We start from the raw sequence: 17462 nt of genomic DNA on the forward strand, positions 1-17462 counted from the left end.
GTTTGAAATTCATGAACAATTCTTACTTTCTATTAAGTAAAACTGTACCAAGAAATTATCCATATTTTAATATCCATTTTAATTTTTCCTAGAGCAGATCCCCAAATATAAAATCTGTCAAAAAATTAACGATTTAATAAATAATAAAATTGACACCAAACGTGGAAAATATTTAGCCTCCCTTGTAAGTAAGTACTAACTGAAATGAAATGTCAAAGAATCCTAAAAATGAAGCCATAGTTCCGAGAAATGAATGTGAGTATAATTTGGTATACACTTTTCTGAACGCAATTTGAGAATACATATAAAAAACCTAAAACTACAAAAGCCTCTATTTTCTATTCCATTTCTAGTGATATTTCATAATGAAGTAATATGAGATAAGGAAAAAAATTCATGGAGGGGAGGCGGAAGGATGTATAGGCAGAGCACAGAGGACTTTTAGGGCAGTGAAAACATTCTGTATGACATCATAATAATGCATTCGTCATTCTACATTTTGTACAAACTCACAGAATGTACGCCAAGAGTGAATCCTAATGTAAATCACAGACCTCAGGTGACTATGATGAGTCAACGTAGGTTCATTAATTGTAACAAATGTACCACTGTGAGTGACATTGATAATGGGGGAAGATATGCATGTGTAGGGGCAGAAAGTATATGGGAAATCTCTGCACTTTCCTCTCAATTTTGCTGTGAACCTAAAACTGCTCTAAAAAATTAATCTTTTAGAAAAAAATTTATGGTAGCATGTTAATCACACATTAATTTTAGCAGCAAAATTTGGGAACAACCTGGATGTTCAACAACAGGTAATGGGTTAAGCTATGGTACAGCGGGTGGTCACAGAGTGAAACATCAGCAGATGCAGATGCTGTAAATCATTTTTTAGAAGCAAATGACATAGGTAAATGTAGATGATATAATGTTACATGAAAAAATACATCAACATAAACTGTATATGCAGCATGGTTCCCTCCCAGAGAGATGGACGGATACCTGCATACATAAAATAAACAGAACCTATGCATAACGTCAAAATACACCAAAATGTTAACAGTGGTGATCTCAGAATAGAGGGATTATGAACAACTTTTATTTTCATTATATTCTTTATAATTTCCAAATCTGTTAAAATAAACATGGATAGCTTATATAATCAGAAGGTAAGGTTTAAAAAAATATATATCATATGTAGTGGGTTTCACAGTGGCCCCTGAAAAGATAACCCACAGAACCCGTGCACGTGACCTTCTTTGGCAAAAGGGTCTGTATAGATGTAATAAAGATCTCCATGATGAAATAATCCTGGATTTAGGGTGAGTCCCAAATCCAATAACATGTGTTCTTATAAGAGACAGAAGGGGTGAAAACAAAGGGGAAGGCCCTGTAAGACAGAGACGGAGATGAGAATGATGTGTCTATAAGCCAAGCACTGCTGGCAGCCACCAGAAGCTAGGAGAGACGCATGAAGTGGATTCTCCCTCAGAGCCCCCGGAAGAACCCTGACATTAGACTTCTGGCCTCCAGAACTATGACAGGATAAATTTCTATTGTGTTAAGTCACCAAGTCCGTGGTAATTTGTTACAGCAGCCGTAGAAAACTAATACACCATGTAAAGACACAAACTCACATTTAACAAATTCTAGAATCTACACGAACAATTTTTACTTCTTTTGAAGTAAATTATACCCATAAATAAATTAATGTGTGCATATTGTGTGAGTGCGTGTGTGTGCGCACGTGCATACATGCATATTCCATTTTAATTTTTCCTAGAGCAGATAGCCCAAACACAAGAATCATGGCTGTGGCCCAAAGACATCATATAGGGACTTTTACAAACATTCTTCATCTCTAAATTTGTTTCCATAAAGTGAAACACTGTTCCAGAAAAGATGACTGATATTTCCCAAAATATCCTGGCATGTCTTTGATACTTACTAATGCCTTTCTCTTTGGGAGCAATCTTCTCCATGTCTTTTAACTGAAACACATCTTTCTGTTTAAAAAGGTTAAAAAAGAGATTAAAAACATGTATTTATTTTCTACTATATATTATATTTATCATAATTATGTTCATAAAACATTGTACTAAAAAACTGTGCCTGGAAATGGACATTGCAATAGAATCAAGCATTTTAGCGCTAGAAGAAACTGTGCCAATTATCTTGCTCAATACCATCAACAGAATGTAACATGGACAGATTTTGCACGAACATACAATTCTTTAAAGTAATTGGAGAGAAGACTATAAAGAATATCTTCCCACTGAAGTATAAAAACTAGTGATGATTAAACATTTGTTAACATGAGATTAGTCTCTCTGACATTTTGATTTTAAGAAAACACAAACAGTGCTTTGCTTGGCATGTATGATACGTCACAGATTCAGCAGTTTTAACTAAAAGCAAAACAGACAACTGTCCAGATTTGTTTCCAAATCTGGTTTCACAGAAGAGCTACACTTACATAAAAAAATGATACAATTCATGGCTGCCTATCCATCATTCACCTATACATGCTGGACTGCAATCACATGAGAAGCAAAACATTATGGGAAAATATATATGTAGAATATTTAATCTTATAGTTGGAAAAAATTTATGTAGAATACTCCTTTCTTCTTGTAATAAGTGTTGGTTGAAGTGGTGAAAAGAACTTGGATAACAAAAGTGAAATATTTGAAAAGACTGAAGCATTCAGTAATTAGAACAGAATTATTGTGATTATTGTTATGGAAATTTGGGGTCTATTTCTTCCAAAGTAAACTTGAAAAGGCAACTTCAATAGGATGGAAATTAGACTTCATCAAAATTAAAAACTTCTGCTCATGCAAGGGCACTGTTAAGAAACTGAAAAGACAAATACTGACTAGAAGACAATATTCACAAAACATACCTGACAAAAGATGGTACCCAGGACATACAAAGAACTCCTCTGAAGTACATCCACCCCCACGTCCCTCCAAAGAAAGAAGAATTGATGGATGGATAAAGGAGTAGCTAGATGAATATATACTTGATAAAGCAAGTAGAGTGAAATGTTAACGGTAGAATCTAGGTGTTGGCCATATACGTATTCACTGCAAAATTCTGTCATCTTTCATAATCAAGTGTTGGAAAAAGTAACTTCAGCTCACTACAATCAAGATTTAGTAAATTAAGGAAAACACTAGGTCATTGTTCTTAGAGTGTGAAATCAAATTCTGCGCATCTAGGAATAAACTATTTAAAGATAATACTTTAGGGTCTCAGAGAACATGTAATAAATTACTGACTTTAGGCCTCTAATGCACTAAAAAAATCAATTAATCAAACCCACGTGCAGATATTTCAGAGTCCCTGGACAAAGAACATGAACTCATTGAGACATTGCCTAAATGTGGTCATGAAGGAGGAGCCCCAGACATACTGGGTGCCCTAGTGAGGCTGCTGTGTAAATAAATGGGCTTGCAAAGAACTAGGCTTAGAACTAAGGTGTGGTCATTTAGTGAGCAGAGAAAGTGGTCTCAAGCAAGTATTAGTTCTCCCCAGTATTAAAGAGAGACAGTAAAGGAGATGAACACGATGGTTCTAGCTCTTAAAAGAAAACCAAAACTGTGTGGAAGACACCATGGAAGACACATAGCTAACTTTCAATTAAGCACTTATGACCTGGGCATTGTAATATTTTACATAGATTATCTCACTTAACCCTCATACCAACACTGCAAGCTGGGTACAATTATCATCATCCTCTTTAATAGATGAAGAAACTAAGACTTAAGTAACTTGCTTAAGGTCACAAAGCTGTTAGGTAAAACAGACTTCAGGTGCCAGTTCTCTATCATTGAGCTATACTGCTCCCATGCTCTTCCTAAGTGTAATGAGCAAACAATTCTTCTTCTGCCACATTAGCAACTTCAAATATGTACTTGTATGTATGTATTTATACATATGAATAAATATATACAGGAATATATGAACTGAAATCAGTCAATTAATACAACTAATTCCTAGCTTTGCATAAAAACTGACTACTGAACTTCTTAAAGCTGTTAATACTCATTAGCATCATAGTCATCAGTGTCTTAATGTTATTGAGAGCACAGTTGAAATTTTTGCAATCAGAAACATCCAATTTTGATAGTTGAGAAAAATTAGCACTATCACAAAGGGCAAAATAACTTCCCTCATCACTCTCCCCAGCTTCCCAATGCCTGGTAGAAATTAAATCTACTTTTATTGCTCTGAGACCATAGGAAAAATATTTCAACTCAGCAAGAAAAAGAGTCATAATTCTCACACACAAACTTCATCAATTTATCCTCCTAATCATATCATTATTAATATGATCCTCTGTTCTGAATTGCCAATGACTTTTAATAAGTCATTGGAGGTAAGTAAGATTAGTAAAATTACACTTAGAGGGCAAACTGTTTTAAAAAAAATAAAAGTCCCCAGGATATTTCACTTGTTTTACTGAGAATCTGCATTATCCAAATGAAAACGTCAAGTATTATCATAATTTATTAATTTCATATTCTGTTTTGCCATTTTCCCCATCTTCTTCACATTTGTATATAATGAAAATAGCCTGTAGGCTAAGGCAAGACAAGGCTTTGAAGATCCTATCAAGTATTAGGCTAACTAGACACAGGCGGTTAACATTTTTGTAGGGCAAAGGTTTGGACTTTACCCTGGAAGCAAAGAAAAGCCCCTGTACAGGACTATGGCGAAGAAAACAGCCTCTAGAGCCAGGTGCCTGCATTTGAATCCTGGCTTTGGCACTTAGAAGCAGAAACTCCAAACATCTTTCCTGTTAGTGGCCAGCACAAATATTGGGAATAAATTACGGAGGCCCATGTACCATCATTTATGTGTTACACTGCAGACAGATTCACAAATGCAAAGAGGCAGTATTTAGCACTGCCTCTAAGTCGACCTCCCTGGGTGTGAATTCTGGTACTCTCACTTCTATCCTTTGAGATCCAGGGCTGGGATCTTACGCTGTGTCTCAGACGTCCTCACCTGTAGAAGGAGGACGGTAACAATGGTACTGATCTCATAGGGTTCAAAAGGATAGAATCAGGTAATCTCCACAAAGTGCTTAGAACAGTGATTGACACCCAGGAAGGTCTCAGTAGATGTGAGCTATCACCATTATTATTTTCAGGCAGGATCAAATAGCTTCAGAAAGGTAATTCTGGCACCAGCATGAAGGACAGTCTGGATGGAAGACTCTACGAGCACTGGGATAGGGTTCTACTGGGACAGGGTTCTTTCATACTTCATAGCTCACAGGAACCACAAATGTTTGAAATATTTATTCAGTCTTCAGGAAATTTGTCGGTATTAACTGCTAACAAAAAAGGTACAGTTAACAGTGGATGACATATACTTAAGGAGAAAATTACGCAAAATACTAAAAATCTTAGGAAAAATGACTTACCGTCTCAAAAAATATTTCCATCATACGGGCTCTCTTTTCCTCTGCACTCAGTCCTTTTTTCTTCGACTAAAGCACAAAAGTTAAAAGCAAACACTGCATTTTTTTTAAACACTGCATTTAAAAACAACTTGGTCTGAAACATTATCATAAATTTTATGCATGGTCTTTTCTGACACCAACAGTGTGACAACTCTCAGAGCCAGGCCTACAGACTGACTTTAACTAGTCTACTATCATATGCCAAGCTTTGTGGTAGGTGCTGCCAGCATGATAGTAAGAATTGTGATTGAAATGAAGCCTGGCATTTTGTAGAAATTCAATATTTATCAAATGATCCAATGATCAGTCACTGTATTCACCTTCACAAAACTTAATCTCTCAAAGAAAATCAGTAGACATAACTACTTATGAACAGGTCCATGCACAAATTGCTAATGAATTACTATCCAGCACAGAATGAATTAATTCCATCCTGGGGAAGGAGGGTTAGCTAGGAAGGCCAGAGATGAAAAGGATTTTGGCGAGTTGAGAAATAGTGAGAAGGGTGTCCTGGGCAGACCATACACAGGCACAAGGTTACGGAAGTACATGGAATGCTGCAGAAAGATAAGCACTCTGGGGTGATTACTGTACGTAGAGGGAGTGGCAGATAAAGTGAGAAAAGTTGTCTGGGGCCAGATTACAGAAGGCTGACTATCCAGCCGAAGAGAGTGGACTTTATTCTAGGAGCTACAGAGCAATTTTGAAAGCAGGGAGTGACAAGATAAGAGTTACACTTTAGTAAGATAGTTGTAGTAGCTGGAGGAAGGAAAAACCTGTCTAAGAAGAAAAAGGAAGCCTACTTCAGGTTACTATTATTCTGTCACTACCCTTTAGCCAATAGGAAATTAAGATAATTGATATGTAACAAATATATGTTAATAAATTTTACTATATAGAGTATATACATAAAGCTAAAGCACAAATTAAAAAGAGACAAACTTCCTCAACGCAAAGATTCACAGAAAATAACAAAAGAGAGAATGAGAATCATCATCTCTAGTTAATAGAGGATTCTGCACTAATGTGTGATCTGCATCTTTGTTTAGTAGAACTTTAAAACACTTTACACCACTTAGAAAGCAGACATAAATACCAACAATTAAAGACTGACCCTTTCTGACCAAATACTCCATCAGAAAATGAGAGCCTATGGATAGATGGGGAAAGGGATGTGGAACTGCCATTCTGAACACATACCAGAGTCCACAAGTCTTTATTCTACCTGCAGAACCTAGAAACCCACCAGCTCATTTTCACAGCAATAAAATGATTAGCTGTTCCTTGATAAGTTAAATGGGTAAAATAACTAGCCTCAGAGTTTATATTTTTCTCTTTGTCCACTGTCTACTCTCAAAACACTGCAGTTCCCCAGGGTTCTCTATGGATGCCCCCACCTCCTCACACCTTTTCTTTGATCTCATCTGCTTTCCCGGTTTTAACTAACACTTATGCTGAGACCTCAAATCTACATCACTCCCCAGGGTGGAATTAATTCAATCTGTCCTGGATAGTAATTCATTCTGTTCTAGGTAGCAATTTGTGCCTGGACCTGCTCATCAGCAGTTACGTCTACATCAGGAGTGTCCTCCTGAGCTTCAATCTCAGGTATCTACCTGCCTCCTGGACAGACTTCAAACTCAAGAGGACTAAACTGAAGTCTTCCTCCCCCACATCTACTCTCCAAACCTGCTGTTCTGGATCCTGAGTTCAGTTGGATACCACTTTGCTACCCAAGCCAGAGGCCTGGCAGTCTTCCCAGGATCCTTCATCTCTCTTACTCCACATCCAACCAATCATCACGTTCTGCCAATTCCAGTGTTTAACTATTTCCCAAATCTGTCCTGTCTGCTCCATCCCTACTCCCTCTACCTCAGTTCAGGCCTTCATTATCTGTTCTTGCAACATACCTGCCCTCCCCTAACCATGCTTTGTCCTATCCTCTTAGTCCACAGTGCAGATTGCCAAAAAGCAAATCGACCCATGCTGCTCCCTTGCTTAAAACCTTCAGTGGCTCCTAACCATCCAGAAGTATTCAATCATCCTAGAATGATACACAGTACAAGGCCCTCTATCACCTGACCCCAATCTAGCTCTCACAGGCACCACTCCCCACCTCCATTTTACTCTAACAACAGGGAGAGCTGAGCAACTTGAGCTGTAACACAAAAGCTGCTTGTAATTCTCCTCCACTCGCAGCATGCTCTTTCCCATTGCTACACCTTTCAAAAAATGTTGTTCTCTCTATCCAAAACACCTTCTCCTCTTACCCATTTGAAACTCCAAAAAAGACTCCCAAGGTTTAGTTTAGGCATTCTCTAGAACTTCTCTGAGCCCACAGGTTAGGCTGAATGTCATTCTGTGTGTCCCCAGAATACACCTTCATCAAATCATTTACTACAATTGACAGATGTGTTTACTTGTCTCTCTCAGTAGACTGAAAAACTTTGGAACATGAACTGCCTTTGCCTTCCTAGAGCTTAGTGCCAGGTTAGAAGAGCAGACATAAAGGCCAGCCCTTAATTCCTTAATTTCAGGACCATGTGTCTAATGCCCCCAACCCTAAAATTTGAGGCTGTTCAGGTTCCCAAACCCCACAACACCCACTGCACTCACACAAATGCAACACAAGGTGAATTACTAATAAGGAATTCTGTGACAACCATTTCCTCTCTTGCTTGGAGAAATAAGTCAGAGAAATCTCAGGTGGGCAAGCTCCAAGAAACCATACAGACCTGTTCACTAGACCTAGGGTGGAGAGCTAGAGTTCAACACTGCTTATCAGCCTTCCTTCACATTGGCCTCTGTAGTATCTGAGTAAAGCAAGCATGAAATTCACACCCAGTTAGAAAACTCCCTCCGCTCAAGGAACACTGCTTTTCTTACCCCAGAATATGGAGGCCACATCAGGGGCACTGCCGGCAGTGAGAATCCCTTCATGACCTTAGTTTGTGGCTGCATCAGCGGAAAACAGATCCTAAGGTTTAGGAAATGCTCCTAATGTTTTGGTATATAAACAGCTCCTTGTAGAGACCACGAATTCCACCAGAATCTGCCACCCAGAGGCAGGCAATGAGGAGAATCTAGTGTCCTGGGGACACATAGTTTTAGGAAAGCTCTTATCACTCAGCTCAGCCACCATGAAAGTTACTCAAGAAATATGGATGTGCTGTATCATCCATTTACATTGTTTTCAGCTTAATTTACTTGTCAGTCTCTTTTATGACTACAAACAGTTTTTAAGATTAACAACAGTAGGAGAGTACAGTGGCCAGAATTAAAATAACATAAAAGGATGCCATATTAATCCACATTTAGAAATTTCTCCAAAAAATCAACACGGGATCATTTAATAATTAAGATTAAAGAAAATCTCCTGACAGTATAAGTTAGAGATGCATTCAAATCAGTAAGTAAAGGGACTCATAACTTGAGAACAAAGGAACCTTCTCCCATTAGGAGTTACAGAATTCCTAAAGTGAGCCCTGTTGATCAATTACAATAAAATTTTGCAAAATTAAAACTAGAAGATATCTGCTGCCCTCAGAAGTGGCAGAAGACATTGCATTTCTCCATTTCCCAAAATACGCCCAGACTTACAATAATTGTTTACCCAGCAAACCCAGCCAAATCGACACAGCTATTAATTCAAAAGCAGGAAAGAGAACTTATCTTTGATGAACATAACACAAACCTTATTTCTTAATCATATATAAAAAATAGGAAGTATGTATCTTATAAAAAATTTTATTCTAATTTGTTTCATGTTTCTCCATTATCAGAGGTAAGCACCTGAAAAAAGTTAACAGCACATCAAACCATTTAGTATTAGGTGATTCATGTGTAGAGAAAGATTAGGTAAAAGGACAAAGTCAATGCATTTATGCTGCATAGTTCTCAACAGACAGTTATATTAGGCCCGTAACTCTACAAAGAGAACGATGACACCCTATCATATGAGAGCACTGGTAACAGATTTATAAGTGTGGTCCTGTTTGTCTTCTTACAACTTTTTATGCCCAGGTGGCTGAGATGTTAGCTTAACCACAAAGGAGCCGTTATCAGTTATAATTACATCTCGACAAGTATCTTCAAATAAACACGGTACAATCTAAATCCTTGTCCACTATTAGCTCGGCAAAATAACGGCCACTTAACTAAATTAAGATATTAAAATCTTAGATCCATTTAATTAGATGTTGATTCTCTGCCAACAGAAATAGAAAAAAATGGCATGAAACTTTGAAGTCAGTTTACGAAAATGATTTAATGAGCAGAAAAACATTAAATTCACAAAGAGAAAGAGAATTTGGGATCTTCCCGGGACTTAACCCATCACAGCATGCAAGGAAGACTAGCTCAGGGTGCTGCTCCTCTAGTAAAGTGAGCAACTCGCTACCAACCAGCAAGCAGTCCGAAGCACAAAAGGGCAGCAATCCCTGCACTTTGGTAAAAACCCAGAGATTTTCACAGAAATCATCTAACTGGCACAAAGTGAAGGTTCGTTAGGTTACTTTGGAAACAGTGAGCAATTCAGAAATGCGCTGTTCCTGTTACAACGCATAAAACCCCTCAATTGTCACAAGTCAGGAGAGCCCTTTGGGACCGGAGGGCGTCCCCCGCGCCTGCCCGCTGTCTCGCTGACGTTTTCTTTCCCTGCTCCTAAGACGGGGGGGGGGGGGGGGGGGGGGGGCCTGGGGCACAGGTTTCGAAGTGACTCGGGGTCTTTCGGACAGATCAGGGAGTTTGTGAGATAGGTTCACGAACGTCATGTTCTCGAACCTTCGCGGTTCACCCTATCCCGCGACGATAGGCAGGAGGGGTGCGGGAATGGGGGCGCAGATGCTTAAGAGGGGCGCACGCGCCGGCTCCCTCCCGCGGGGCGGGGGCACAGACGGGCTGGAGGGGCGCACGCCCCGGCTCCCTCCCACGGCGCCGGGGCAAAGGGGCGCGGGGGGCGGGACCCAGCGCGGTGCCCCCGCTGCCCGGCTCCAGCGGGAGTGCTCGGGCTCGCTCCCGGGGCCGCCCCGCCACGCCCGGAAAGTGCGGGGCTGCCAAGGCGGACCTGGCTGCCCCTCCGCGTGAGCCCCCAAAGCCAGCCGAGGCGGACAGCGCTACGCCGGGGTCCCCGCGGCCGAGGGGCTCTGCGGCCCGGACGCTACGGGGTAGGGGCCCCAGGAACGTGATCTCAGCCCTTACCATGGCGCGGGCGGCGCTTCTTCCGGCGGCGGGGCCTGGAGGGTTTGATTTTGGCGCCAACACCGCTTCGGGGCGGAGCAGCGCAGGGGAGGAGGTGGGAGAGAGACCGACCCTCGCCCCCGCGGCGCGCAGCGACCCCTGGCGGCTCCGCCGAGCGGCCGGCTGGCCTGGGGGCGGGGCCTGGCCTGGGGGCGGGGTCTGCGCACGGCGGACTCGAGGTTCCGGCGAGTCTGGTCTCTCAGCTGCTTCCGTCTCTTCTCTCCTTCGAGTTGAGCGTGACTTTTGTTTTTAGGAAGTCTTGAGCCCTGACTTTTACGTGCGTTTTCTTGCGCAGCGGAAACTCGGTCTAAGTTTGCCTTGAAAAATAGAGGCGGTGCGGTTCTGCTGCCGGGGGAGAAAGCGCTGCCTCCATCCGTCTGGGTTTGCCCAGGCTGGGGCGGATTTCTTCTCTCTTATGATTTTACACCTCATCTCGTCAACCGCTATCCACTGCTTTTCCAGCTTTATAAAATCCCTTTGTATGCTTGTTTTACTTTAGGGTTTTTTTTTTTTTTTAATAAACAAGAGAATGGATTTCAAATCAAAACTATTGAAGATGTGCTACTTCTTGACTAGACAGCAGATGGGGATTCAGATCAAAAGCTCGGGTCCCTTCACCTGAAAATGCTACAAAATTAACTCAGACTTCTCAGTTATTTTGAAAATAATTGTACGTTATTTTGAGCCACTTAAAAGTATAATTTTACTAAAAATATAAAGAGTGGCTACTAAAATAGGAATTTGAATCTCGTTGCTATTTATGGAAGCAGGGGAAGGGATATATTGAGTTGCTTAGAGTTCCATTAATTTAGTTTTTCCTAGAGTGCATTACAATACGATACGATTGATGGTACGTGAGCTGATGTTTAAAACAGTAAATGGGTAGTCATTTAATATATTTTCATCTGTTCTAGAAAATGTATGATGAGCACATCATACTCTAGATTTCTCATTTATTGTTCAAGGTATGGCTAAAGTAGGTATGTTAGTAAAAACTGAAAGTGGTATTTAAGAAAAATATTAAGTAATACCACTGTAATATGTAGATATGACAAAAATCATGTAAGTGACATTTGTGGGAAGCCTCGCCTTAATCTGCTCTTAGACTGCCATACCTCTTCAGCTCCATCAGGAGCAGCCTTTCTTCACCTGGCTTACTCTTACCCATCCTTCAGACAACTCAGGTGTAGCCTCCAGGACTGTTTTCTTCTCTGCTTCCCCTCCCCCACCCCACAGCAGATGGGTCCCTTCTGTGGTCCTGTGGCACTCTCTGTATAGTTTCATCATAGCACCTCACATTCATTTTGTAACTATTTACTTGGACAGCTTCCATACAATACCAAACTCCTTTCCGTGGCAGAGCCTAAGCCAACCATTTTGGTATCACCAAGGCCCAGCAGAGTGCCTAACATCATAAACATGCAATAAATGTGTGTTAAATAAATGTACCATCTTGTCAAGAACACCGTCTTGTCATTAACTTAGGGATAACTAGATATGGTTTTCAGTTGACAAACTGAAGGATATTTTGCTTTATTAAAACCTTAATTATTTACACAGAGTAGTGCTTTCCCATTTATTATTCTCACCAATAGAATTCTGAAATTATTTGCCGTTTAGATGTCTTGAGACAAGTTTTGCAATATTATAGAGCAGGCAGATGTAGTATGTAAGTTATGAAGTATGAAAGCAAATAAATATTTGCAGCATCTGAGAAGTACTCGTGAATCTGGATCTTGTACCCACCGTCTAGCATCTGTTATAGTAAAATGACATTCATTTATCCAACAAATTTATGTTTTACAAAAGCCTTAAGCATATATGAATTTCATTCTTTTTACTTTGAGTATCTGCTGCCTGCATAGTGTGTGAAGAAGAACCAGACAGGCCACACCCTTAAGGGGTTTATATTCTAGTCAGTACTGCCCTTCCGTCTGGGCAACCAGCCCTTGCCCTAGACCCCGCTGTGTAGAGGGCCCTCTTGGTCCTGCTCCAGCCACACCCTCCACATTGGTAAGGAGTCCACAAGGCCAAAGGAACGCGACCACCTGTAATCTACAAGCTCCCTTCTAGACCAGGGACCTGGGAACCCAGAATCGCTTGCCTGTTTTAGTTGGAATTCCCCTGAAAACAGAGCCTGAGCCAAAAATGTGCTGGTAATTTATTTGGGAGTGAGGAAGCAGCAAGGGTGAGACAGGAAAGGAGGAAAAGCCACTAAAGATGAGCGCACTTTTCAGTTTGGGCATTTAAAAGTCTTTACAAACCTTTCTTTGCCCAAGAGAATGGAAGAATTTATGGAAGGAAAGAAATTGGAAGTGATGAGCACAGAATTTCACTGGAGAGGATGCTATGAAGCTCTGGGCAGTGCTCTCTGTGCCTTTAAAGCCCTAGCATTCTTTCCAGAGTTATGATTCTTGCCATAGCCATCAAACGAACTCTCTGTCAGCTGGGCTATGCCCGACTAGACCAGAGTTAGGTGCTCAAGGCAAAGGCAGTGTGTACAGGATAGACGTAAGGCACACCACTCACCTCGGAGGTGCCCAAGGTGGCCTTGGACAGTGACAAATTGACCCAATGGGTCTTCTCTTGGGAAGGATGAGTGCAGTGCATACAAAGAGGGTTGGTCATTGGAGCTGTGGCTGTATCCTAAACGTCACCGAACTGTCCTCACAGTGCACTGAGATTCCTGGTGCGTACCCCAGTCTTGGAATACCAAACTTCAGAATGACGACTACCAAGGAGACCAGACACTTTCCATTGCCTTTGGTTCCCTTGCATTCTCAGGAATGCACCCCAAACTGAAGATGACTTTCTCATGGCCCCTCCTTGAAATTCTGAAAAGTTTCACCTATAGAAGCAGCTTTTTTATTCAGGAAGTTGCAAAAGAAAGTCAAGTCATTTGAAAGAGACAGAGGAAAAAGTTTACAAGGTAGGAAGAAGTAGAAGAATGAAAAGCCAAGAGAGGAGAAAAGTGCGAGGGAGAAATAGTGAACATTATCAACCTCTCAGTCACACCACGTCTCCTGAGTTAGAAGGAGATTATGCTATTAGGTAATGGCTGATAATGGGAAAAAAGGCTGAGAAACACTGGTGTTGAGTGAGAATAAAATTTATCATCCAAACCCTGACACGTCTGAGAAGAGACTGCTATTTATAATTTTGCTGGGACAACAAACATAAGGCAGGATTGTCCCCATCAATTATATGGTAACTTGGAATTCCCATCATGCTTTATTAACACTTCTTTTATGGCTTTTACTTCAATTTGCTCTGTATCATACTTACTGATGCTCTTTGAATCTTTCCATCTGGGATGCAAACTCCTGGAGAACAGACACAGTAACTTACTCTTTTTTGTAAGCCTGCCTCATCTCTCATTTCTTCTTGAGCATTCTCTCCTCTCACGATATCAAACTACTTGTTCTTCCCTGGACAACTCATGCTCTCTTGCCCTCTTTTAGCAAGGCTTGGCCACAGGTGGTCCACTCTCAACACCACCTGGCTGCCTTCCCCTGGTGAGTTCTCAGTTGCTGGCTTCCTAGGCCCCACCCAGCAACCCCTGCCCCCCTCCACTCCTGGAGAGGTGTCTGGGCACAAGCATGGGGTGAATCTGAGTCACGGTGTGGGGCCTCAGGTGCATGAGAAGGTTGGCACTTACCCGGTGAGTATCTCTATCCCCAAGGGAGCGTGACATTAAATAGCAAGTAAAGACCACCACCACAGGTTAGAAGAGACCACAGAAGAAAGGAAAAAAACTTTTTCATTCTTTTTCAACGAGGGGCCCTGCATTTTCATTTTGTACCAGGCTCCAAAAATTATGTAGCCACATATACATATATATTCATTTAAGTCTCATCCAAGTACAGTAAAGCTCCATGAGAACACGGACTTTTTTGTTTACTGTTATTCCCTAGTGGCTACAATAGGATTGATCATACTAGACTCAGTAAATGTTTGCTAATGAATGCATATAAAAGCAGCTCATGGTGGTGTAATTACCTGGTCTGGTTCACGAACTAGACCGTAAGCTCTTAGAGGTTACAGGCTGTATTATTCATCCTTATTTCCCTTACACCTAGCCCAAAGCCTGGTATACTACTGGTGCTTAGACATTTGTTCAATGACTATAGCAACAAAAGAGAGACAGTAGGATGGGATCGAGGATAGAATGTGACTTGCCCTTCCTGCCTCTTAAGCTAGACAGTAACACGTGCGGCTGTAATCGAACCCTTTGTCTGCTCTGGAAAGGGGTGCATCTGGGTTTGTGTGAAATGAGGTCCTGAAGGGCAATCAGATATGCCAAAACATGGGGCAAGTGACCTGTATCAGGATGCCCCACTCTCAATCTGATTCTCAAAACTTCCAGAGAGCCCATGATGGCAATGGTGCCTGCCTGGTTAAAAGAAAAAATAAGTGAGGAATGGAAGTAGGATTCAATAATACTAATATTCACAGGTACTAGGTAGCAGGGCCGTGTTTTGTCTTTGTCTCATTTCTATTGTTTCATCTCTCCTTCCAAGACTAACTTTGGTCACCTCTTTCAGACTTTCAATCTATTGTGGATTTTTTTAACCCTCAAAAAAACAAAATTTCTTTCAAAACAAAAAAAAAAAAAGAAATTTTTCTTGTGTTCCTCCACTGTTTACAAAGTATACTCTAATTAAGATAAATGTTAGTGCTCATTCCATCACAGCAAAATAGAAATCACAGACAATGAAAAATCAAAAAGCCTATAAATACATCGGGAAAAAAAGTTGTATGCATACATGTAAGGCAATGACTTGTTTACAGTCAACGAAGAAAGATGAGTCCTTTACAGGAGAAGCCAAGAACAAGCATCAAGCCCACATGCCACTCAAGATGGAGAGCTTATCTGTGTTTTTGGGGGGGAGGGGGGTCAAAGGAAAAGTTACGCTTTTACAAAAACCAGAGCTATAGAATGTAAAATACCATAAAATGCATAAGGTATTTTTGCTTCTCTTTCTTAGGAGAAAGGAGTTATATGGAAAATCTTCTTTTTTTCCCTCCATTACCTCCATGTCCAAGGTTGAAGACAGTTCATATTATAGGGTCCACCACATCTTCCGAGCAGAAAAACTACTTATGCCACCTTTTTTCCCAGCCTTAGGATGGAAAACCAAGTCACAAGTCCTATATAAGACTCCATAAAAAAAGAATGAAGTAATTTGTAACACAGCAGCCTCGCATGCTAGGGAGGTGAATGGGGTTCTGTCATTGGATTCAAAACCGTTCTGTTTCCTTTTACCAATCTTTCACTTAACCCAAGCATGCATTCATAGGGTTAGCATCTGCACAACGTGGTCCTTCCTCAGAAGAATGAAAAAACATTTAAAAATACCAAATGTCCAAAGACTCTAAGAAAGAAATCAACAACAGCTTCCTTCTCTAGGAGAAAAACCCCTCTTCTCATCCAAAAATGCGGATTTACACATGCAAAAATGTGTATTTATACAGGGACTGTGATGGTTTATTCACATATGAAATGAACCTTGTGCTATCTTGTCTTTATGCTTCTTTATCACATCAAACGTTTTATTGCAAAACTGGACCTTTGTTCTTATCCAGTACATCTGTGTCACAGGACAAGCCAGGATTTCGAGATATATGCAATGGTCTAACATCTTTCATTTCAAATTAGAATATATATTTGGAATTTACTGCTGCAGTCTCAACTGCGCTTATCATGATAGTGGCTGAAACTGGAAGACATTTTTAAAAAAAACCCTGATGTCATCCATACTTGCTATTTATTTGGTCTTCCTGTTTCAAACAAAAGGTAAAGAATTCATAAATACCACCATCTAAGCACCTGTTTCAAATTAAACATCAGCCTTCAGCTTGTAAAATAATTTCTTTACAATTAAGCAAATAGCAGCAGAAGATGCATGTTATTTGCTTTCTTCCTGGAGAAGTGGGCAGGATGACTGCATCCTAGGAGCTTCTCTGTGGTGACTGACGGGTGGAACAAAAAGTAAAGAGGCCTTTTCCAATGCCAATCATGCAGGTGAAGTGTAGAGAAGAGATATCCACGTTTCAAGAATAGGGAAAGTGGCCATGTAAAACAAGCAGGACTACCCACTCCAGGAGACAATTTAGAAATACTCACCAAATCCTGAGTTCAGAATTCTGTTTTCTTTTCGAGATGAATACAAAGCACCTAAAAGTCAAGGAAAATGTTCTTCCTGATATTTTCAGCTCTGCTAAAGCCAGAGCCAGCAAAGAGCCTATCGGGAACATTCATTTATATTATGACATGTCATTTGAACTGGACCCAACTAATATGTCAGTTTTAAAAACATTTCACCAACTCGTAAACCTAAAAACAGGCACCTTTCCCAGAATTTCCCTCGTACGGGCCAGCAGAAGCACTCAACTGCCCGGGAACCGGCACACCCCCATCCCAAAGGCCGGCTTGCCACGCTGGCCTCACTCCACCATCTCTGTTCCTAGCTTATCTATTCTTAAGTCTTATTGGGAAGATACTGGCCTGTAGATAGGCAGCATTAAAATGACAACTGTGACATTATGAACAGAGATCAACATTTAAGAAATGTTTTATTCCATTTAAGACAGACCGTGGAAACTAACTCCTTTGAAAGAATATGACAGAGTGATACCTTGTTATTCATACATTTACCATCAGGTTCCTTTACCATGGAACCTCCAGAGGACTATCTAGATGTGCCCTTTGGATGCTTTGAGTATTGCTTGAAATGCGTGGCCATTA

General features: G+C 40.8%; 1 protein-coding gene across 2 annotated transcripts in view; it reads right to left on the minus strand.

Moving 5' to 3' along the window:
* The window catches only part of MND1 (meiotic nuclear divisions 1), a 64659-nt gene extending 53703 nt beyond the window's left edge, over nt 1-10956 (minus strand). Inside the window, exons 1-3 of one of the 2 annotated variants that reach the window (XM_008527946.2) lie at nt 10676-10956; nt 5438-5503; nt 1949-2006 (exon numbers count right to left, since the gene is read on the minus strand). In XM_008527946.2, coding sequence (XP_008526168.1) covers nt 1949-2006; nt 5438-5503; nt 10676-10678 — 127 coding nt within the window. In that variant the 5' untranslated portion in view covers nt 10679-10956. The remainder of the gene's footprint in view (nt 1-1948; nt 2007-5437; nt 5504-10675) is intronic. The other variant, XM_070608851.1, reaches the window with a different exon arrangement.
* Nucleotides 10957-17462: the final 6506 nt, after the last annotated feature.

The sequence above is a fragment of the Equus przewalskii genome, chromosome 2 (genome assembly GCF_037783145.1).
Source record: "Equus przewalskii isolate Varuska chromosome 2, EquPr2, whole genome shotgun sequence".
NCBI classification, from domain to species: domain Eukaryota; kingdom Metazoa; phylum Chordata; class Mammalia; order Perissodactyla; family Equidae; genus Equus; species Equus przewalskii.